General features: G+C 35.2%; 1 protein-coding gene across 1 annotated transcript in view; it reads right to left on the bottom strand.

Annotated features, from left to right (window-relative positions):
• Positions 1-26,232, bottom strand: part of LOC107596916 (carboxyl-terminal PDZ ligand of neuronal nitric oxide synthase protein-like) — a 39,222-nt gene that overhangs the window by 6,179 nt on the left and 6,811 nt on the right. Inside the window, exons 3-10 of the mRNA XM_016287776.1 lie at positions 13,599-13,691; positions 13,378-13,436; positions 13,169-13,277; positions 12,254-12,407; positions 11,921-12,066; positions 8,361-8,516; positions 6,748-6,913; positions 5,029-5,320 (exon numbers count right to left, since the gene is read on the bottom strand). Coding sequence (XP_016143262.1) covers positions 5,029-5,320; positions 6,748-6,913; positions 8,361-8,516; positions 11,921-12,066; positions 12,254-12,407; positions 13,169-13,277; positions 13,378-13,436; positions 13,599-13,691 — 1,175 coding nt within the window. The remainder of the gene's footprint in view (positions 1-5,028; positions 5,321-6,747; positions 6,914-8,360; positions 8,517-11,920; positions 12,067-12,253; positions 12,408-13,168; positions 13,278-13,377; positions 13,437-13,598; positions 13,692-26,232) is intronic.

The raw sequence follows: 26,232 nt of genomic DNA, 5'->3' as shown, positions 1-26,232 counted from the left end.
GTTCTTCTATGGCATCGTGAAGCACCTTTATTTTTAAGAGTGTAGGTGATTACACAGTGCACAGTGTAGGTAAAACCTGACCACACAAGCGCACAAACACGCAGAGTAAATCCATCATTCTGGACATATGAGCGCATGCACACACACACACACACACACACACCACTGTAATCATCATTTATTTAGCATGCCAGTGTAATTAAATAAAGTACAATCACCGTTATACTCACAGAAGGTTGGTAAAGTGTAGAAGAGAGGAGTGGAGAGGAAACAAAAATCAGCGATTTCAGACAAAGGAAGATGAGGGCATGAGATGGAGAGAGAGCATCAGAGAGGGTTAGAAGATTAGAGAGGAGGAAGAAGGCTGTTACAGGAGGAAGTGGATAATCAGAAGGGGAGGCTCCTCACACGTGCACCTGAGCAGAGAAAAACAAAAATAAGTCTCTCTTCCCTTTCAACTCTCACACCCACACAAATCTCTTCACCTAAACACCTGAGAAATCCATCTAGAAAATCATCCGATCTGACTCCCACTGCAACACTGCAATCATTATCATTTTTTAGACCAGTAAAGGAAGGCTTTCATATTTAGCTCACTTTTGTGTACAATTTTCCTCTAAAGTTGACCTAAAGGCTGGAATACCACTACATGAACAAATTGGGGCATCATACACTTACCAACTGCGTAAATGGAAACTGAGGAAAAAACGGTGCTCATACGCTAAACAATTAAGGATCACACCTATACTTCCAAATCATTCCAAACTCAGACAGAAACATCCACCTCATTGCTAGGAGACACATTACAAAATTGTACTAAAATGTCAAAATATGAAACATTTTTGATATGCTCTGACTGGATGGAATCACGGTCTAAAATTTAAAAAAATTGGAATCTGTGCCCATCATATGCAATTTTCATGTAAACTCAGACTGCAGACTGATTTTTGGCAACTAGTGTTGATGCATCCAGACTGATAATTGGGGCACAAATCTGGGCAAAATCATGTACTGTATTTCAACTTTACATAAACTCATTCACACAGACACACACACACACTTGTGATCAGTCTAAGTAGCAGTAATCAAGCAGCGAGTGGAGATTATGGAAGATCAATGCAACAGCAGATAGACTAATCCATGACATTAAACCCATCCATGCATTCATCCCTCTCACATCAACACAAGCACACACAGACACACAAACAAGCTCAAGATCACACAGTTCTGAGGCCATGAAAGCTGTCTTAGTGTGCAGTGACTTACAGTGCCGAAATCATCAGCGGAGACACTTTCTGGATGGGCAGATAATAAATAAGCAACAGTGCATGTAGAGAGGGATAAAAGATCAACACAGACATGAACAGAGGGGATCAAGATGCAGGCAAGCAGTTTCAAAGCAATAAAGAAAGAAATGGCACTTATGACTGGCATAGGAGGAATGGACAGATTCCATCTCATGTAGAGTTCACGCTGACATTAACACCAGGAGTGACGGATAAATGAACAAATGATGGGCAGGTGCATAAAACCACAGTCACAGTGAGAACCCATTGATGGACACACACTGAGACCCAGCAGACACACACATGACATGACACACTGAAGTCCTGTCTGACAGTTTCTACATTGTGGCTCTACTTACTCATTATTTGTGACTGTGACGCACGAGAGTTTTTAAGTATAAAACAGCTAAACCGTAAAAAAAACAGCTCATACATAGACTGCGTATTGTTCAGAAAGTTGAATAAAATTCCGAAATGCCACACTACAGGACAAATATAACAATAACACTGTACAATTCCCCTCTCTTCAGCATATATAATATACTACTGTTTTTAATGTTTTTTAAACATGTTTTAATGTTAATGTTGAAATATTATTACAATTGAAAGTAACCTTTTTCTATAGTAATATATTATATACTATAATGTAATTCGTTACTGTGGTGGCAACGCTGAATTTTCAGCAGTTATTACTCCAGTCTTTAGTGTCACATGATCCTTCAGAAATCATTCTAATATACTGATCAATGGTAAAACGGTTGTTGATACATTTTTTCCCGGATTCTTGGATTAACAGAAAGTTAAAAAGAAAAAACAGCATTTATTTTAAATAAAAAATCATTTGTAACATTAGAAATGTCTTTACTGACACTTTTGATCAATTTAATGCATCTTTACTGAATAAAAGAAAATCATACTGACCCCAATTAACTGTACTGCACTAATATTCTGATTATGAAAGCGCATTAACATGATTGTAGCAGCCATAACTAGATTAAGACAATTTTTTCACCTAGCATACTTCTGTATACAATTTGGGTCATGTAAACACCTTATTTTTAATATCTACCATAAGTGAATATATCTTTACTGTATAGCTGCATATGTCCAAATAAAATATGTCTGTGATTCTGCGGGATACTAGAAAAAGCAAATTAAAAGGTTAACCAGAATATGGACAATGAATTCCAGGTAAATTTGGTCACAGTGTAGTCATTTGACAATGATGTAGCATTATTAGTTAAAAGGTTTGTTTTTTTATACTGCACAGTACACAGCAAACAGTACATTAGCATTCCATTCTGAACATTTCCTGTACATGTCCTGATTATATCCACCTGTGTATTGCTAGTTCATTTGTGTATATATTGTACAGGCCTTTTCTAGTGTAGCCTGTCTGTGTACCTGAGCTCATTTTGGCAAGTGTTATAAGAAGTCTAGTTGGAGGTCTTGTTATATATTGTTTTGTTTTCACTTTCTTTGCTTTAATAAAAATAATGCAATTGGGCTCAGTGCTGGGCTGGCTTTGTACTTTGGCTACAAATTACTGTAACAAAAACACTTATAGTGCACACTAAAACCAATACATGCTAATTTAAAAAAAAGAACTGCCCTTGTATGTATTTTAACAGCAAACTGTTCATGATGTGAGTATGTGTTATAGTGACTGTGTGCATATCTTTGAGTCTTTCCCTGGACCTGTGAGTGTGTTGTCAGTGTACATAAATCAGTAAGTGTGTTTTTAATTGTGTGTGTGTGCGCGTAAGTGTGAGGTTTTCTGCAAGCTCTAAATTGCTCTAATAAAGTGTGAAAATGAATGTTTTCTGTGTGTGAGAGACTGCAGCTATCCACAGGGACATGATAATTGTGAAACAAATCACTCTCCCAGACACACACACACATATTCTTGAATACATTTATAGACACACACACAGATCGAGAAGCAAGCATATACGCATACAATCACAAAAACACATGCATGCTTTCACTCTTTTCGTTACATAACAATTGAGCAATCTATGACAAACAACTAACCAATCAAAGCAAGAAAACATTTCTAGCAGAAGAAGGAATAGGTGTAGGCGTGTGCTGCAAAGCTCAAAAACAGTTTACCGCTAGCGCTAACCACACACACACACAGAGAGCGATGAATGTGCAGTACCCAACAAAAGTCAAAATTTTCCATTACTATTCAAGGAAACTTGCCAGCCAAAAGTCAGTGTGGAAAGATTGCTCTCTGCCTTCTAATACACTTTCATTAGATTTGTTTACATTGCTCACAACCAATATTCATTCCGACAGGTCTGCTGCATATGTATGGAGTGAGGAGAGGGAAGAGAGAGGAGAGGAGGTGGGATTATGTGAACTAGTTTTAGAAAACCCAAACACCAGCCAAATGTGGTAAAAAAGTCAAATCTTCACAAACATAAACATCTGCTCAATGGTTTTAAACATTTTGGAGAGTCTGAGACCCATAACAGCTGAAACTTTTTGTAGTTCCGTTGTATTTCCGGGTTTGTTTTGATGCTGCTCTGCTCTGTTCCACACACTGACACGCTGTGATTATTTTGTCCAGATGTTGCAGCTCAGATTTTAGTATGTTTAAATTACAGATCGGAAAGGAGCAACTTGACTGGCTAAGAAATAGGAACATTTTAACATTGCCTTTCTGTACTTACCTCTTTCTTTGTCACATTCTTTTTATAATTTTTTTATACTTCAGTTGAAAAGTTTGAGATTTGTAAGATTTTTTATGTTTTTAAAAGAAGCCTCTAATGGTCACCAAGGCAGCATTTACTTAATCAAGAATGCAGTAAAAACATTATTATTTTGAAAGATTATGACAATTTAAATGTACTCCAGTCTTCAATGTCCCATGATCCTGATGCTGATTTTGTTGCTCAAGAAACATTCTTATTATTAATAATGCTGAAAAGAGCTGTACTGATACAGAAAAGAATAGAAAGATAGCATTTATATTAAATAGATTTTTTGTACCAATGTAAAATTCTCTTTTGATCAACTACTGCATCCTAGCTGAATAAAGTATTCATAAAAAAAACTTACTGACCTCAAATTTTTGAACAGTAGTTTGTGCACACACACACACACACACACACACACACACACACACATATATATATACTGTATATATATATATACATATAATAGCTATATATAAATATACTTTGCTATACAGTATCTCATAGAAGTGAGTACACCCCTCACATTTTTGTAAATATTTTATTATATCTTTTCATGTGACAACACTGAAGAAATGACACTTTGCTACAATGTAAAGTAGTGAGTGTACAGCTTGTATAACAGTGTATATTTGCTGTCCCCTCAACACACAGCCATTAATGTCTAAACCACTGGCCACAAAAGTGAGTACACCCCTAAGTGAAAATGTCCAAATTGGGCCCAAAGTGTTAATATTTTGTGTGGCCACTAGTGCTGGGCAGTATGTGCAAAAATTGACACACACACACACACATATATATATACTGTATATATATATATATACATATAATAGCTATATATAAATATACTTATGTAGCAAAGTGTCATTTCTTCAGTGTTGTCACATGAAAAAATATAACAAAATATTTACAAAAATGTGAGGGGTGTACTCACTTCTGTGAGATACTGTATATATAGCTATGTATATCTTTGCCAGACTCAAACAAATTTATTTGTATACATACAAGTCTATGTAAATGCTATTGCCTTGTGCCATTACCTCTCATCAAGTGCTGTTGAATTCCGAGTTTCTAGCTTAGCAACTTCCCTTCTTGCTGCGTCCAGTCCCGCTTCACTTCTCGCACTCGCTGGCTTCCCATTGGCTGTAATGTTGGGAGCACCACGCAGGTTGAGCAGATTGAGGTAGGACTCAGCGTGGGAAGAAACAGGAGGATTTTCTGGCTGTCCTGCTAGAGTGGAGGTGACGGGCTGGTCTGAGGGAGGGGTGTAGAGGTACTTCAGGTTGAGAGAGAGAGAACGAGGGGGCATGCTACTCCATGGGGATTCTTCTTCTAGAAGGCACAAATACAAAGATGAGACATAAAGTTCTTAATAGCCACCCTGAAACAGTCCATAACATTAGAAGATGCAGATGTCATACCTACAGAATGTTTTGAACACTTATGTAAATTCTTACGATTAAAAAATCTGCTATTGAGAGACTGGCCGTACAGTAGCCCTTTCAGTGACAGACACTCAAGAGCATAATGGTGACAGACTATTTCAATAACTCTCCAAATGACCAATCATACCATCCATCAAAGACAACACCATCATCCCACCAGGCATAAGCATATGCACACACACACAAACACACACACACACACATAAGCGTATGCATGCACATATACTGTACACACACACACACACTCACACACACACACACATAATCTCTGAAAGTGAAAGTCGGCATGGAGCCCAGTGCTGATGAATCAAACCCAATAAACTCCTGCACTAAACTCTGAAATAGATTAGTGTACACCAACCAACTTAATAACATCCCAGCCTGTCAAAAAATAATGTGTGTGTCTATGACTGTAATAGAGCCCAACAGTGACCACCCAGGTTTTCAGCAGCCTGGGTTCTGGAAGTATTTTTCCCATTCATTTACTTTGTAGAAATATCTTATAAAAAGTTCTTAGCTATGAACTAAACCAAGTAGCTAAGAGATGAATCACAGCAATATGATGTTTGACTAAAAGCAAAAAGGTATTTTCAGAAATCACAAAAATACATTGGTAACACTTTAGTATAGGGACCGATTCTCACTATTAACTAGTTGCTTATTAGCATGCCTATTATTAACATATTGGCTGTTTATTAGTACTTATAAAGCACATATTCTGCATGAACATATTCTACATCCCTAATCCTACCAATACCTAAACTTAACACTTAACTTACTAACTATTAATAAGCAGCAAAGTAGGCGTTTATTGAGGCCAGTGTGACCAATACATTTATTAAGCAAATAAAAATTTGAAACAAAAACATGCTTAAATTCTTGTTAATATACACTACCATTCAAAATTTTATCAAAAATACAGTAACAGCAATATTGGGAAATATTGATTTAAAAGAACTTAATATATTTTAAAATGCAGTATTTTTCCTGTACTGACAAGGCAACATTTTTAGCAGCAATAAATACATTATAAATGTATGTACTGTTACATTAATTTAATATGTCCTAGCTGAATAAAAGTATTATTTTCTTCAAAAATAAATCTTTCTGACCCCAAACTTATAAACTGTAGTGTAATTGAGAGAATGAAATACTCATCTCACAAAGCATGGACAATAACCCAATCATAAACAATGGTACAATATTAAACTATGAACTGTATTGATTATCAGTTTAAAATACAATATATTTTTAAGTTTCTTGCAAAATATTCAAATATATAATTAGTTTTCGAGTGTAGAGAGACTGTCTTACTCTCTGTGGCTCCACTGACTCTGATCTCCAGTTGGCTGAGGTGTTTCACCAGCAGGGCTGTATGTTGCAGTAAGTCTCGGTTCTGCAGCAGCAGCTGGTGAGTTCTGGCCTGCGCCTCATTGCGGCCAGCCGTCTCTGCGGCCAGCTGATCCTTCAGGAGCTGCACCTATAGCAGAGACACGCTCAGTCAAGAATAATGCTGGTCTTACTGAAAGATAGCCTAACTTAAAGGTAGGATATGAGTTGAGGATTATAGTGATTAAAACCCCTCTTAGTTCAGATAATATAGAGTATAGAGTTGATTTTCCAAATACTAACCTGTGTTTTTGGTGTATCAGTAGCAATGACAGATATTAAGCTTTTAATCTATTATTCTGTTAATCGATCATTTTAAAAGAATCTAAAGTGGCTTCCTGCAGAGGCTTTATTTTGTTGTCTTCATTTGTGCAGCTGTTTGGGAGATTTAGCCCATAGGAAGGCAAAAAATATCTCTTTAATATCTCAGTTGTTTCTCCTAGATAGCAATGAGACACATAGAGAGCAAACAGAGACTTCTTGTGAGAAAAAACACCCCTCTTGAGAATCTACTCTTGAGAAGTGGTTTTCAACCTTTTTGACTCTATAATTGTCAATGACAATATTTAAAGGTCCACAAAAGACAATCCTGAAACGTCAACTATAATGACAACGCTGCTTATTTTCAAACTTTGTATTTACTGAATCTAGCAATATTCAAATAATTCAATAAAATAATGAATGACATAGCTGCTTATTTTCAAACTGAGTTAAAATAATTAATTCCATAATCCCACAAACTGAATGTTCTTAGTGTGCTGAGGCCCCCTGGTAAAGAGCCAGTGCTCTAGACTTTTTAAAATGAGATCACAACAATATTAAAAACTGTGCTCATATTTTACAAAAAAAAAGAGCAATCAAATGTCAAATTTAGTTTCAATATAAACTCTGCTATTCAAATTCATTTAGTCTGATTTGTTTCAGAAACACCTGAGACAAGGTTGACACCCAAAATAAACTAAAATCTAAGTCTCCTGAGATATGAAAGAATAACATTTTTTTTCTCTGTGCGGGGGGGTGATTGTACATTAATCTCATTATCCAAGCTATTGCTATGCAATAGCATGACTGTGCTGAATCAGAGCTGAGAGCACATCAGCTTCCTCTCTCTCTTACAGGACATTATAACCATAACAGCATCTGAACCCTATACAGTATCCCAAATGAGAACTAATATCATTAGTCGGAAAAAATAAACAGGCAAACGCAGCAAGATGATTGCCTCTATCAGCATCTTGTTCTGTCTCCCCTATATTTATCTTTGCTTCCTCATGGTTATGGAGAATGATTTGGGCTTATAGGGTACGTGAGTGCTTTCTAACAAAGGCTATCAGTAGTCATTTCAACAAAGAAATATAAATAGGGTTATGCAGGAAATGTGCCTCTGAAATTGCTGGAGTGAGGTGAGGTGAATAGATCTGTACTTTGGTTGGCGAGAAGATGATTGTGAAACAGCCTGAAAATTCGGAAACAACTGCTGCAAATTTCGTAGAGCTGTAGTGCCTCCTAGAGCTAGAAAAGGGTAAACAATGTCTTACCTGTGCAACAGCGATCTGTGTTTGTTGCTGCTGCTGTTGCAGCTGTTGTTGGAGTAACTGCAGGTGGTGTTGGGTGGCCAAAGGTGTGAGAGTAGGAGAGCAAGGGCTGCTGGGAGATAGCGTGTAGAGAGAGACACCCTCCAGGTCTTGTAAAGACTAAGAGATAAAGAACGAGAATATGAGAGAGGGAAAACAAACGTTAACAAACAACTATTTGGTTCATAAAACATTATCATTTGAAACATCATCTTCTGCAGTGTACAACTGAGGACTATGGACTTTGAAAGCATAGAGTTAATTAGTGGGCATGTGTGTTTGCACTGAGAGAGCACTTTAATATGTGGTTCAGGACACCTCAAGTGCTTTCATTAGAAGAGGAACATATACACATAGGCACAACTAACACACGCACGCACACACGCACACACACACACACACACACACAGACAGAGAGAGAGAGAGAAAGAGAGAGAGAGAATCTAATTTTCTCTAAGTAGCTTTACTCTGTCTGTTATAAAAGGGACTAAGACAGAAACATGGCTCTAGGGATTTGAACACCAAAACACTCTCTGCTTTCTCACCTAATTATATTTTGTGTAACACTTTACTTTACAACACAGATGCACTGCATTTACTAACAGTTAACAGTTGTATTTTTAATGTTAACAATTACATTTTTTATTAAATTAAACCCTCACATAAACCTTTATACATTTAAAGATTTCCATAGACAATATTTAGACATTAAAACAATAGTTCACCCCAAAATGAAAGTTCTGTCACAATTTACTCACCCTCGAGTTGTGGGTGACTATAGTGATCATACACCAAAAGCTGTATAATTTCTTTATTCTGTTGAACATAATAAAGAAGATATTTTGGTTAACCAAACAGCTGCTGTTAGTTATTGATTTCCAGAGTATGGAAAAAAATACTATAGAAGTAAATGGGGACGAGAGACTGATTGGTTAACCACAGTTTTCTAAACGTCCTCTGTGTTCAGAAGAATAAAGAAACTCATACATGTTTGGAACAAACTGAGGGTAGTAAATGACAGATAGTAGAATTTTAATTTTTGATTGAACTATCCTTCTAATATTCAGCTCTCTGGAATACTTTGTATATCACAGAAACATTAAGCAATTTTGAACAAAATGTATCTGGATATTCTAACTGATAAATCAAGGCATAGTAAATCAGTGCTAGTTTCAAGTCTTGTGCATCACTCATAAATTTGCCAATTATAATTTAGAAACTGCTCATTATAGTTTAGTTTACATGCCATGAGCTATAAAGTCAAGTAACTGTTTGTCAAAACAAATAACAACACTCTTTAAATCACCATAAGATAAATGCAAATATGTCATACGCATGACACCAAACTTGACATTATCACAACCAGAAAACAGCAAAGAGAACAACAACAGAATTCCTCTTTCTGTGTGATTTCAGATGTCAACCACCAGGAGGAGATGGAGGTTTATATTAGCATGATAAGAGACAGAGGATGGAGGTAGCAGCACATCTGCAAAAGCAAAACTGCCAAAATGAAACAGTTCATGAAAACAATCTTTTCATATCCATTATCTCCATTGTGCAGACAGAAATATCTTCCATATGTAGGATGGCAAAGAGATAAAAAAGGACGCTGCAACAATGAATGTTCCCATTCTGTCTTCTTTTATCCTCCAGTAGATCCATTTGTCATGAACGTCAGCTACAAAGCTAATGGAACACCACTGGATCTTTGATGTTTGCTAGACAAGGAACATGAATGCATTATGAATGGATTGCTGCTAAATGAATACATGTAAAATGAATGAATGCATTATCTGCTTTCAGGCTAGGCAGCCTTTCTGCACTGGGAATTTCTGTAATGAACCATGGAGAGATATCAAATATCAAACAGTTTTTGAATTTGAACTTACTTAATAATCCTTATGGCACCCTCATATGATATATGAACTTATAAACACGGACATGCAGCCATATCAACTTGACTGGCCAGTTTGCATTTAAATGTCATTAAATCTCATTACTGTAGTAATGTACAAATAATAATACTAACAGATAATACGAATAATACTGTATCTTATTTAAAGTATAAAAAGCATTTATAATGCAATCCGAGCAGCTGAGTCCTTAGCCATCTTCAAGAATCAGCTAAAACCACATCTCTTCCTCTAGCACTCTCTATTCTAATTCTATTCTTTAAAAAATATTAAATACTTGCCCCTTTTAGACTTGCACTCTATTCATTTACCAACTGCTTGTTTTCTTTAAAAAAGGCCTAATACTAGCTTGCTCTATTCTTTTTCTATTCTATCTGTTTTCTTTTTATTTATTATATAATTATTAAAAAGACCTTGCTACGTGTGCTGCATTAGACTAACTGAGACTTGTCATGGTAAAATATGTTGAATTAATTTGTTTAAATATGTTTAAATGCATTTCATTTCATTTTTTTAAATTATTGTTTTTGCTTTCGTATACTTTAATAATACAGTATAGTTCACAAGTTTTGGGTCAGCAAGATTTTGTTTTGAAATTAATAATTTTATTCAGCAAGAATGCATTCATCAAAGAATCCTGAAAAAAAGTATCATGGTTTCCACAAAAATATTAAGCAGCACTACCGCTTTCAACATTGATAATAATAAGAAATCACATTTGAATTATTTCTGAAGGATCATGTGACAGACTGGAGTAATGGCTGCTGAAAAATCAGCTTTTCCATCACAGGAATAAATTACATTTCAAAATATAGAAAACAGTTATTTTACATTTAAATAATATTTGACAATATTACTGTTTTACTGTAGATTTAATCAAATAAATGTAGTCTTGGTGAGCATAAGAGACTTCATTCAAAAACATTAAAAAAATACCAACCCCAAACTTTTAAACGGTAGTGTAGCAGCCTAACTAGTAATGACCCTCTTCATTGTTGAAAAGTTAGGTAAAAATACAGTACATGTAATCTATTACACTAATACAGTGGTTTAAATGAGGTCTAAAAAATGATAATCACCACTGAGAATAATGAGGCAGATGCATTACACTAATGAAAATCTGAGGGGAAATTAAAATAACGTCACAATGCCACAATTAATAAAAGGGGTATAAAATCTTTTTATCCTGACCTAACAGCATGATTTCTAGCTGGCATAAGTTTGTGAAACTGCTCACTCAGCTGCGACTTGCTGTATGAGTGGAACTTAAATAATCGAAAGATTTTTGTGTGTTGCTGTCTAAATGAAATTCCTGTCTCACTGGGGCTGTATGATATTATTTCCACTTCAGACACAGTTAAGTGGTTAAAGTCAGGCAAAGATTTTGAAAATAGTGTGCAGGCCTGGGGCAGCATAACAGTATCACTGAATACCCAGAAGGAGGAATGAGGTTGAGTTAAAGGGGAAAAACAGAAGAGAAAGGAGGTGAAAGGGGTTTCCTCTATATTTATAAACAGCCTATTTCCAGCTGACGAGCGATATTGGACAGACGTCTGTGGGGAGAAGAACTTCTCAGTAATGCTCATACTCCAGATCACTCTCACTCACTTGGAGGGTTTGTGAAGGTTTCACCATGTTGAGCTCCGACAGACTCTGAAGAATGTCATCCATAGCCTGCTCACTGAGCTTTGTGGAATGTGACTCCATTTCAGTGGCATCATCCATTCCGTGCTCCATCCCTGTCAGCTGACGAGCTGTAAACAACAGCAGAATTTTAAGAATATGATGCACACTTCGAGAAACCAGTTATACAACAATGATCAACATGTTCATACATCACGCGAGATAGATCACAGAAATGCTGGACTCCACAGATTTGATTTACTCAGTGATGACAAGTGTTTTAGGCATTAATGCTCTGATGCGATGGCATGGTCTCACCTTCAGGGCTGGGCTCTTCTCCAGACTGATCGCTCTGGCCGTCTGCAGGGCCGTCTGGCTGTTCATCTGCATTCTGCTCAGCGTGCTGCAGACTCTGCTTATGGCACACCTCAAACGCCTGACCGACCGTCCGCACTATCCGCATGGCCTGACTCTGAGAGAGCAGAAAGGTGAAAGATCACATTTAGAATCTTATATACATAACATACATTATATGAATAATCTTCATTTTTGCATCCGATTAATAATTCTAAAATTAAAAATATGTGTGGGGTGCAAAACTCATTACAAATAATATTATTAGCATAACAACTGCATAACATATTAGCATAACAACTAATATATATGTTCTCAAATTATATATATATATATATATATATATATATATATATGTATATATATTTTATGTGTGTGTGTGTGTGTGTGTGTGTATATATATATATATATATATATATATCTAAAGCATATCTAAATTATATTTATATAAGGATCATTTATATATAAATTACACTTTAAAAAAAAAAATTTTTTTACAATACAATGACCAAATATAATATTATATCATATAATATGATCAAAATATCAAAAATATGATTATATCATATAAAATAATTTTCTTCTGCTTTTTGTTCATAGGTAGTTTTTTTTCCATTACGGGGCTGTGCTACTACAATTCCATGAAAAAAAGCAAAGGGCAAGGAATGACAAGAACAGCAGAGACAACAGAGACAAATAGGTAAAGAGTATCAAGGTTAAGGCCCTCTACAAATTTCATCAGTTGCTCAAGGACAAGATGGACTGAAAAAATGGCATACATCATGATATTTATCCTTGGTCTGGGGCAAAGTGGCAGAGAGAAAGAGAGTAACAGGAGATCATTATTTAGCCTTTTACGTAAAAAAGAGACTGCTCTACCTTTTTTTTGGACTTGAATACATTGCATCTGAACGAGTTACTGGATCCGTCACGAGCAATGTAGCTGAAAATCTTCAGATCCTGAGAATCATGGGATACATAGAAGATCCTAGGAGGAAACAGAGAAAAAAAAGTTAACATAGGCAAAACATTAATACAATATAATTTGTCGAAATATCTTTTATTTTGTTATATTTTCTGCATCTCACCTGTATATGGGGTCGTGCATAACCAGCATCTTGCTCTCATCCCACGTCCACTCTTTCCTCTTAAGGTCAAAACAAGGCAAATGTCAGGGACTCTACTGCAAATGCTCATTATGAATGAGATAAAAATATAAACTTCAAAATTCTAGTACTGTAATTCTGATACAGGATAATGATATTCATGTGTCATGTCAGAGGTGTAGGGCTAATGAGATCACACATGCCTTGGGTTTTTTGCGCAGCACCACTTTGACCCCGTCTACAGAAACCACTATGCTCACTTTCTTCTTCTTCACGTTCTTTGCCTTGAACTCAAACTGCAAGGAAAAAACAGAGTGATTAAAAGGCATGGAGAGACTATGACCAATCAAACTGAAGTACTGGGACCAATTCTAAATCAGTTAGTACTCATTAGCACCTAAACTGCTAAATTATGAAAATAGATGAATCAACAATCAGTCCTGCCCTGAGAGCCTAATTAAAACTACATTATAATGAAGTATTTACAATAAACAACAACTTTCTTAAAGAGCTGAAACTGATGTAAAAACTGGAAACTGGTTTCTTTTATGATTTCTAATATGTAATGTATTCCTGTGATGGCTAAGCTGAATTTTATCAGCTATTACAGCTTTAGTGTTTAGTGTCTTCAGTGTCAAAGAACAGTATTTACTTGAAACAGAAATCTTTTGGAACATTATAAATGTTTTACTGTTTCTCAAGTTTCCCAATATGGCCTATGCGAGCATTTGACTTGTTTTCTCTTACTCACGCTCGTACATTTTAATTGAGCTTTATACATTGTTTACATTTTATGTATCGTAGGCACTGTATGTTGAGAATACAATCCCAGAATGCACAGCAAGGAGCTCCTTGAAAATATATACTACATATTTAAGATAGCAGACAGAGAGATCCAGATATTTGTATGTACTTTGCATGTTGTGCTTATCAGAGCATCAAGCTACTCGAATCAGCACTGTTCTCCTGTAAGGTCAGAATAAAGAAAAAACAAATATTGCAACTTTGCATGAAATGTGTCCAAGAATTATTTATTTCCAAATGTCTTCAGTCTGAATGATTCAGATAGGCACTATTTGAGTTTTTGCGTTCTTTGAAACTCGTTGAGTTGGATATGAATCATTTCTGCTGAAAGACTTCGTATTCATTATTGAAGTCAAGTCCTGGACTGAACTGAGAGAGCTACACTCATTCGCCGAACGCTGTTCTGTCCATCTCTTGTAGGCTAGAGGAAAACAAGGAGTGATGGTGGAAACATAAAGACTGCATGAGATGTACTACAGGAAAAGGACATGACAGGTCTGTCCACGTGTGTAGATGACAAACCTTTAGACTTGCTGAAGAGCTTGAGTGTGTTGAAGTTGCTAAAACTTTAAACTACCTTGTCAGAGTTAATCACCATCACGACTCTCTATTAGAACGAGAAGAGATGCTTATTTTCACTTAGACCACATGTGTTCAATTACTCATCTATTTGTAATTTGCTTTGGGCAATTGCATCTGTTAAAGGGATCGGTCATCCAAAAATGAAAATTCTGTCATCATTTACTCTATGGAAGTCAATGGCAATGACTCAACTGTTTGGGAACTATCCCTTTAAATGAGGAAATATACATTTGGTTTATTACAACAATTAATCAAGCCGTATAGCAGATAATTTTGGCCTTCTGTTTTTGTATTTATAAAAGTTATACATATGGTACTCAATAAGAATAATAATTGTTTTGGTGTGGTGGTTGTTGCTGTGTTTTTGAAGCAATATGCATTTGCAGCTGTCACATGTGGCTGCTGTGGAGAGCACGACGCTGGAGCAGGATCGAGAAACCACATTTATTATAACTCAAACACAGAGAACGTCTCGGTTACATATGTAACCTTCGTTCCCTGAAGGAGGGAATGGATACGTGATGTCGAGGGTGACCGACTGAAAGGGAACTCAGAGAATTAGGAACACAACCACTATACATAGATGACACCCAACACTGGACACAGGAAACACTGGGCTTAAGTAACAAGGAACTAATGAGGATAATTAAGGGAACACGGGTGAACGGAATGAAAATCAACAATGAGGGAAAACTAGGTCACGGGGAGCACATGGGGAGAAAAACACACACACAGAACGTCCAGGGGCGTGACAGCAGCTTTTTACCTGTAAGTGCCATGACTTCCACAAGTTAAAATAAGGTAAGATATATCTGTTGTCCCAAAAGGAAATTTATCTTGGGCTGCATCACATAAATCACAATACACAACATTTAACACAAATGAAGAAAGAAAGAAAGAAAGAAAGAAAGAAAGAAAGAATGTTCACAGGAACAAAGTTATTAATTTTAAACACAGACATTTACAATGAATTTGATGAGCACAATAAATGTTAAAAGTGATATAAATTTCCCACTGACTAACTGTCACAGTGCGCGCACACACACGAGGAACGAGGAGACGCTGGAGAATACTTTAACAAGACTTTATTTTCACGCCCCAAGGGAGACGAACTCGGGAAGACGTTTAACAGCGGACCGAGAACTAGGGACTGGGAACACTTTAAATACACACAGGAGGAGAGGATGACGAGACACACCTGGGAGCAATGAAACATCAAGGGAAACACCTGGGACAAATTAACTTAATCAGGACAGGAACAGGAAACTAACCAAATAAGGGCATAGGAAGGCACATGGGGAGCAAGACACACACAAAACATGGAACAGAGTCTGACACTAACATTGTTAAAAACTGTGATTTGTCTTCATTCTTACATTTGCATAATGAATTGTGATCGGTCTTGTTTCAAACGTTTGTAGTCACCTTTACACTGTAATATGGAATAAAGTAGAGTTTAGGCTAAACACGATTCGTTTGCACTATTCTGTTTCCTTCAGGAAATGTACATTATTCATACTTTTTCCATTTTATTTTCCAGATTTTTCTTCTTTATTAGAAGGTTCATCACATAAACTGAAGACAACATAATGTCCCAAAGACAGTGGAGACATTTCAACTTAAATCTGCCAAATGCCATTTACAGGTTAATATTTGGTTATTTATTTTATATTAATAGGAAAATCATAAAGGACAGTATTTACACTACAGCTTTCAAAAAAGTTAACTTCAGCCAGAACTTCAAGAGCACTGAAATGAATGGCCTCTGACCGGAGATGCACATTACTTACAAGCATGCATGCAGCCATTTAGGACCAAGGACAGCTCAAGACCAAACAAAATAAAAGCAAAAGGAAAGAAGTTGGGAGTCGAGGGACAAGACATGGCTGGGAGTGAATACAAAATAAGGCTACTTGTCAAATACTCCACACCAATTGACCATTCAGCCTTCAGGGTTTCTCATTCATTTCACTCTTAACACTACCATAGTCAATGCTGCACCAAACACAAAAGACATTGTAAATAAGCTATATCTATTCTATGGCATACTAGTGCATATGAGACAGGTAATAATATGTAAGGGCCCCACCATAATAACAAATCAATAAATAAAACCAGAATGCAAATAAATGTAACTCTCTACTACATCTTGCTTTCTTGCATTCACCTGCTTTCTTTAGTGCTTGGATACCACTTTAACCTGTCATGATTTGAAGTAGCTCCTGACTGCATGATGTGACCTTCAGTATAATTAGCAGTGGATGTCAGCATCCAAAGGCCACACTAAATATTAATGCACCCTTCCTGTACAACATGTTTTACGCATGCCTCAAGATCTCTATGTGATGCTGAATTGTGTGATGTGGTTATATATATAGCCTATATTTGATATTAGATTTGACAAAATACATATAAATGTCTCTGATTGTGACATTTAATACTAGTATAATAGTGTGGCACATCCTACACAGTGTATACTTCATACTGCACACTATTTTTTTTAAATAGTAGCATGTGAAACAGCATGCACACAATTATTTTAATATATTTATTTAGCATTTTTAATCCAGCAAATACAAGTATTTTGCATTCCAATCAATGAGTAAAGAAAGAGATTAAAAATCATATTTGAGGTTGTTCATTCATCAGCCTAAAAAAATCAATACTAATAGCCTAACACTTATGAGGAAGTGGTAATTCTCGTCTTAATGTCAGTTTATGACTGAACACCTTGAGGTTTTGCTTGCCCCATGACAATTATTCACTTTAACCTGCTCCACTTTAGCTCCATTTGTGCAAAAAAGGCAAGATGTCAAAATCAAACTAAACAGTTCTGTGTCAGCATTCTGTAAAGGAGAAAAGGAGTCTGCAAGAATGAAATTTTAATCTTTCTTATTGCTCAAGTGCAAAGTGCATATATAAATATTTAAGATATAGTGCATAGCCATTGTTCTCTGTGCATAAACATTTCAGTAAAAAGTTTGAAAGCTGCAGTTGTCATTAAATAATAATAATAATAATAATAATAATAATAATAATAATAATAACACAATTAAAACAAGAAATCCCCCAGAAAACAAATGGGTCAGACTTAAAATTTTTGGATTAAGAGCTGAATCCAGACATCTGCTATAATCCTGTCTTCCTTTTATGTCTAATTTTGTTAAAAAGCATCTGCATAGTGGGCTTAAAGTTGACAAAGCCACCATACTCAGCATTTAATGACATTCCTTACTGATCTCTCTCTATTCCTCGGCTTGCAAGTGATTTTAGATGCCAGCATACGAGAGAAAACAATTACAAGTGACATCTCCATTAGTTTTTTTAAGACAGCCATCAAAAGCATTTATTCAGCAACTGAACACTCAAAAAACAAGTGCACTTGTATTACTAAGACTAAACTGGGGGGAAAAAACATTATAAAGCAGTTTCCACAAATAGAGTATACAAAATGGGTCTGAAAAAAGAAAAGAAAAAAAAAATTTTTTTCTTTAACACATGACAGATTAAAATTTGAAAGACCTTTTTCTGGAATACAAAATGCACACGGATTTAATGGTTTTATCCCATTACCTGGCAGTACTGGGTATACACGGAAAAGCAGAATGATCATGAACCATGAAACTCTCAAATACAGCTTTTCAAGAAAATCTTTGAAAAGTCTTAATGTAATCTGGGTCACGATTCATACAGACTATCACAATCAATTAAAGGCTGTATCCTAGCAACAGTCTTTAAATGTGGGATTTTGGGGGTCGATTCTTTTCACCCAAGCCTTCCCAACCGTCCTTTAGTGCAACAAACTAAGACAACAGCAGGAGCAAGACAGGAAGGAGGGTGTAGTCAACGATCGCCCAAAGACCTAACAAATTCAATGTGTATCAGAGTAATGTCAAACAAGGTTTCAGTTGTCAATCATTCATTTAAATCTTGACAGCATCATCATGTCACTGTCCAAACAATAAATAAATGAAAACAATAACAAAATAACTGAATAACCTGATATGAAGCTATACGATAACTGCATACATGCAATTAATCTGATTTAAAGACCAAATGTGAAGGCAATTTTTGGTTGATTCTGTCTCAAGTTAAACTGTATTTAGTCAGAATGTCCTGGTAGCACAGTGAAAAATAGAGATTTTTTCAATATATAGTGGAATATTTGAGAATTTTGTAATGTTTCAATACTTAATATCCTATGTATCAATACACAAATACTTTAAAATTGTATTGAATATGGATATTATTCAAGGTATTGTACTGAAAAGGTATCATATAAAATACAAATATCATGACACCACTATTTAGGGTAAATGAAAATGAAAGCTGAAAATAGAAAACAAATACACAACATCACATAACTTATCTGCAAACAGCTGCTTTTCATTAACAACATGGTGACTTGTTGGTAAATGGCGAAAAACAACTGAATGAAATGCAGAAGAACCCAAGACAGAGAGGGAAAAAAGTGAGATCAGTTATTAAATAAATATAGTACTGTCTGTTGTTATACCACTGCTTCCTTCCCAGACAACAAAAAAGATGCATTTGTAATGTTGTCAGTTGTTTCTCTTAGGAATTTCACCTTTGGCACTAGGGATGCAAGAACTACTTCCATTAGACGCTGCCATTGGAAACGACCTTGACCTGCATGGGATGCTGAGAGCGAGTTAGTTTCTCTGCTTGATTAGGATTTCCGCTTGACTTCAGACCAATGGGGAGTGTGTGTCATTTTTACAGAGTGTGTACTTGAGGAAGTGAGTGAGAGAGACTGAGCGACAGACAGGGAGAGAGGGAGCATTGAACAGACTTCTGAACTCATTTCGTGGAAGCTGAGTCGGCAGAGCTACCTGCTGGGAGTGGGATGAGGGCCAAACAGTTGATGTCACAAACCCCATGGGCGGGATTTAATAACCTTTACTGTGCTGCTGGCCCTCTAGAATGGCTTGATATTTCAGTGTGTGTATGTGGGAAATGATGAAAGAGACAGAAACAGACCATAAGCAATGTTTCATGGAGCATTCAGGTTTTCTCCAACAAGCTGTTGTCAACAAGTCATCTTTTATAGATGTGTTACATGCTCGCATCTGTCATACTGTGCGAATCAGGCTGGGAAAACATCAGTCAGGTTTCAAGTTTGCACAAACTTTTGGAGTCTTGAGAAATGTATAGACATATATCTGCATAAGATATTAAGACTTATGTATAGATTTAGTTATGGTTAATTATTCATATTTCCCCATGAGCTGATCCGCTACATATATTTCCTAAGTTTAAAGTTGTTGTTTATTGGTAAACTACTTAACTAACTAAATTTGTGCTCGAATGAGGTTTGTGCTTAAAAAAATCCTCTATATAGATATACATAATGGAAAACAAGAAAATAATTTTTTATTATACTTTTTTTTTCACCAATATATGCTTGCTTTGATGTTGATGTTCATAAGGGCATGTGCTTGACTGAATAGATGACAAGACATGTGTACTGACAGGAACTCCCTGTGGTACCATCTCTAACAACAGCCTCAGCCATTAGAAGTGAGTTTATGTGTGCAAGTGTGTGTGTGTGATAGAAATGAAGTGAAAGAGATTGTTGCTTTTGTGATTTTGTCTGCTGTGTAGATGTCAGAACTGGGTTTTGAAAAAATCCATATTAGTCAACAATTAGTTTAGACCTTATCAACATATTGTCACAATTTCAGACCCATCAGTGAATGACCTGGACTTGACGTGTATAAACAGCACAGTAACAGGTGTGAGCACAGTTCAAAATGACTCATTCTTTCTGTCTAATGTAGTGTAGTGTTTAAACGTGTGTCCACACAGAAGGTCAACTCAGAAAACAGGGCCAAATATGAGGGCACCATCTGTCCCATGTGCATGTCTGCGTTTGTGTTCGAATAACAATGTCAACACTCAAGCGTCCAAGTCATATGCATTGTGCGAAGATAAAGATTATGGTTTTATAGATTAAGGGCAGATCTTTGTTAAATAATAACAGCTGTCATTCACTACTGTTTAAAAGTTAATACTTTTAATCAGCAAGGCTGAATTGAATTGATCAAAACAAGACATTTTACAATTGAATAAAATAGGCGTACTTCAAATAAATGTGGTTCTTTTATTAATTAAATAATCCAGATTTTTTTAAATCATGATTTTGACAAAAAATATTAAGCAGAATAACTGTTTTCAACAATGATAACAGTAATACATGTTTTTGAGTGCAAAATAAGCATATTAGAATAATTTCTGAAGGATCATGTGAAAGACTGGACTAATGGATGCTGAAAACAAATGCGGAAAGATTTGTTTTATAAAAGAAATTAATACTTTTATTCAGCAAGGCTGAATTGAATTGATCAAAACAAGAAATAAATACATTTTACAATTTAATCAAATAGGCATACTTCAAATAAATGTGGTTCTTTTATTAATTAAATAATCCAGATTTTTTTTAAATCATGATTTTCACAAAAAATATTAAGCAGAATAACTGTTTTCAACATTGATAACAGAAATACATTTTTATTTTTTCTCTCTTTAACTTTTATTTAATTGACAAAAGTACAAAGAAAAGATTTCCAAAGTTTTCACTGACCAACGTAAATGTATTTTGTAAATATGAACTAAATTAGTTTTTGACGGCTGCAACACATTCCAAAAAAGTTGGGACAGAGGCAAAATAAAAGTGAAAAGGTTATAGAATATCCATGTTAAACTGTTTTGAAACAGTTCACAGCAGGTGAATTGGTAATAGGTCAAGGTATCATGTTTGGGTATAAAAGGAGCATATATATATATATATATATATATATAAACACAAAACAGTTATTTTAAATTAATAATATTTCACAATATTACAGTTATTACTGTATTTTGATCAAATAAAAGCAGCCTTGGTAAGTAGAATAAACAAATAATTAAAAATTCTATCCATATTAACCCCAGAACCTTGACAACTGGAGGAGCAGAGCTATTTAAGTTTCAAAGTTTTTAAGTTAAGTTCAGACATTTGCTTTAAAGATCACCTTTCTAAAGTGAAAAAGTAATTCGTTTCCTAAAATGACTCACATAAACATTTATGATGCCATTTTCAATTTAGTCAGCAACACTGTTGGGGAAAGTTACTTTTAAAAGTAATGCATTACAATATTGCGTTACTCCATAAAAAGTAACTAATTACATTACTTAGTTACTTTTTATGGAAAGTAATCAATTACGTTACTTTTGCGTTACTTTTTAAATCTGGACAGAGCTTGTTTGTTTTTAAAATAAAAAAGTTATATTTTTGGCAAATAGAAAAGCCTTTTCACAACAAAAGTGAAATGAACAAGCCTCAGGCTGAAGGGAAAGTAAATTTACGTCCGTACAGTAGAATGCAGAAGAAGACATTTCAACACACTTCAGCAATAAAAAAAGACACACAGATGTTTGTCTAGAGTAATTTTTGCTTATTAGTATGGTTGAACTGGATCATCGAAGGTCAGAAGCAAAGACATTGGTTAATAGAATGGGATTAAATACATAAAGGATATTTGTGTTGTTTAACATTTATTTATTGCAGGTTTGCATCATATTCTGAGTTGCATTATTTTTATTCATTTTGAGGAATACTGAATCTGTGTATTTATTTTTTTTGTGAGTGAGATGAATTAATGCATATTCATATTTATTTTAGAACTACAGTAACATCTTCTGATTTCTCTCAACATGGGGACAGGAGAGCTGTCAGTCAATAAATTGGAAAAAAAGTAACTTGCGTTACTTATTTGAAAAAGTAACTCAGATATTCTCTTGTAAATTAAAAATTAATGCGTTACTTTACTAGTTACTTGAAAAAAAGTAATCTGATTACGTAACTCGCGTTACTTGTAATGCGTTACCCCCAACACTGGTCAGCAATGACATCTTAATTGGCCATTCCAGGCACACACACATTCCCTTTCCGCCTCTCTCTTATACACTCACAAAAACAATGGCCTTAGTTGGGCCAAATGGCTTTCCATGAGAAAGTAGAAATGAGAAGAAGCAAAGAGAATGTATATCAGGGAATAGAGGAGGAATAGAGGGAAACACAAAAAGATGAGAAATGGCAGCCACAGACACAGGGAATGAGAGACACTCCTAAAAAGCGAGAGAGATATACAATATCCCTAAAGTAGAGCAACCATCTCTCTCTCAGTTTCTTTTTCTCAAGCCCTGAGGCAGTTTTCCCAATCACAAAACAAACTAAAACTCAACAGATAGAGGAGTTCACATAGAGTGTGTGTATTACAGTGTGCCAGAGAGTGCAGGTGAACGTTAAAAGTGTGTCATGTTTGTGTGGGTGGAGTCTGGCCGAATGCACTTGGTGCTCAAACACCCTCAAAGTTTCAGGAACAACATGTACTGTAAAAAAGATATGGAAGAAAAATTAGGACAGTATGTGTTGGTTTACACAGCTATACTTTATAAGTTAGCTAAAACTTACAAAACCACCCTTTGGTTACATCCCGCAGACAAAAATTCATAAATGAAACAAATCTAAAACTGCATTATAAAAATTATAAAAGCAAAGTTAACTTTTAGGAGTAGGAATTTATAAGTCATTATAATTAGTTTAATGCAATATTTATTTCCAGTCCTCTAATCTGATTGGACAAGCAGGGTTCAAGAGTTTGTGTCAGTCCACCAGTCTGTGTCCCACTGTGTTCCAGACAAGAGCATGTGAGTGGCGATAAGGGAAAGTGGAACTTGTCATATTGCTTAATTATTTAAAAACAATTGACATCTATATGAACACATTTAGACAGCTAAGTAAACGAGTGTGAGAGTGTGTGATGGCTCACCAGACACCGCTGTTGCTATATATATATGTATGTAATATATGTATTTTACATATATATGTAAAAAAAATCAATATGCACTACAGGGGGAATGAATGACGTTCTTTCATTTGGTAGTTAGCCTGGATTGATTTGCTCTAAAGAGTCATAGATGCATAAGAACTAATACAGCTTAAGTAAGCCTTTTCATCATCTACAGGCTTTTCCTTTATATTATATACGGATCTTTCTTGTGCATTTCTCATTTGGTCAAACATAAACATATTGAAACTCTGGCTTACTCTACTTAGCATACCTGGGAATAAATGAAAACTTGATAATAGACACTATGTACAATAACATTGCATTTTAATCTTTCAAAAGACACACACTGCATTATGGTATATTCATAGCTTCATTCTACAGATTAGATCTGTTGAGGAATGAAGGCACAAAACAATTAAAGTCTTAATTACAATATTACTTGGCTGAAATGAATGGGGTTTCTCAAATAGTGACGGAATGAAAGAGTAAACTAAAGAAAGAGAGAAGATAAAAAGGGACAGGGTCTCAGATGACTTGCAAAGGTCAGAGACATGGTTATGTGTTGTTTCCTTCATTGGAAGTGGACCACTTTCCAGTTATTTTTAGGTCTGATAACACAAGACCTAAGGAGCTGTCAATCACATGCTGGCATTCTTAAGAGACATACTGCAAGCTGACCTTTAACCCAATCATCACAGAGGGACTGACAGAAAGAGAACGCTGTCAAGTTATGTATCTGCTGCCCAATGCTGACTGATCTCAGAAAGAGTCTGTGAAAGATTGACACAATCTTCAGCATTAATATATCCTCTTATACTCACTCACACACACTTACACAACGTGGGTGGTATGAATGTGTTCACAGAGCAACAGTAGAAATGTGTAAATATTTCTCACAAGAACATATATCCACATGCCTATCATGATCATATATATGTTTGTGTATCATGATATAAGATTTTGGTCATACTGTACAATGCACCATTAACTCACACTTAACCTTGAGCTGTAACAACTGTTCATTCAGACATGCTTCTATTAAGCCACATCATGGAAAGCTTCTCCATTGCATAAACTAAGTTATTTTTAAGTATTACTTTGTGGTTTCATGTACACACACACACATACACATTCACAGCAGGTGCAAAAGAAAAGCTGCTCATCAGGGCTCGATTTAAACAGCTGACTTGCCACGCAAAACTTCATCCGATGACAGTTATAAAAGCTCAGTTTCTCAGTAACATGTGGAGAAAATGGTAAAGAGAGAAAAGAGAGAAGGAAATAGGCTGTAAAGAAGGTCAGTACAAATTATTTACTGTTGTTTTCAGCAGAATCTAACACAACAAGGGCATGAATTCTAGACTTGTCTCTGAGGGAACCCGCTAACCCAGAAAATATCAGCAGTGAAACACATTAAACAAACTAACACTGACATTCCCCTAAAAAGCCCAGAACAATTTTATCAGTGGGTCCTATTTAGATGTACTTTTTCCTCTCTATTTTACACCCACACAAGCAAGTCCATCGTGCCCTAGACATTGAAAGAAATGCACAATATTTTTTTTCCAAATTCCATTTTAATATTTTTGGGTTCCGTTTTTTCCATTTGAATTTTTCTAGACTAATTTGTAATGGTAAAATAAAATTTTATTAAGCAAAAAGCATGTCTAATTAATTGAAATAGAAACTTACACAATTTAACATCAATTTATTAAAAGTTTAACGAAAATTACATTTTTAAAGCCCTATGAAATACTTTTTTTGTTGCTCAAATTCAGTTTTATTATTATTATTATTTTTTTTTTTTACCAAATTTCCATTAATTTTCTGGATTCAATTTAAATCATTTCATTAAAATTTAATAATCAAAAGCATCTCTAAATAATTGAATTGATTTATTTTTTAAAAATCCAGAAATACTGTATTGTATATTCACATTTTTATGATAAAAAAATTCTGGTAAATATTATTGAAAAATACTTTTTTTTTCATAATAATTGTATTAGTAGCAGTAGTACTATCATTACATTATGTAATATATTTCTGTCACAGTTTCTTCATTAAACCAAACTTTTATTTTGATGGGATTTTGTGAAGCCCTTTAAGTTTCTCTGTTTATATGATATGACGATCATGAAGTGACTCTGTTCTAGAGATTATGTTCATGTGTTCATGTACTCATATATTGAGGCGGCAGGGGCTGAAAACACTGTGAGAGTCACGCACGCTTTTGTATGTGTGTAGTAAACATTCATTCACAGAGAATTTATTTTTGTATTTACCCAAAATGAGTTTTAAGACCCTTGTAATATATTTAATACATTTCAAGGCTTAAACAAAATATTTTATACATTTTAATTTTTTTTATTTATATAAAGGAGAGAAGAGAAGAGAAGAGAAGAGAAGAGAAGAGAAGAGAAGAGAAGAGAAGAGAAGAGAAGAGAAGAGAAGAGAAGAGAAGAGAAGAGAAGAGAAGAGAAGAGAAGAGAAGAGAAGAGAAGAGAAGAGAAGAGAAGAGAAGAGAAGAGAAGAGAAGAGAAGAGAAGAGAAGAGAAGAGAAGAGAAGAGAAGAGAAGAGAAGAGAAGAGAAGAGAAG

Source organism: Sinocyclocheilus grahami, unplaced genomic scaffold (genome assembly GCF_001515645.1).
Source record: "Sinocyclocheilus grahami isolate Dianchi unplaced genomic scaffold, SAMN03320097.WGS_v1.1 scaffold12.1, whole genome shotgun sequence".
Classification (NCBI taxonomy): domain Eukaryota; kingdom Metazoa; phylum Chordata; class Actinopteri; order Cypriniformes; family Cyprinidae; genus Sinocyclocheilus; species Sinocyclocheilus grahami.
This window is presented reverse-complemented; position numbering and strand designations above follow the sequence as displayed.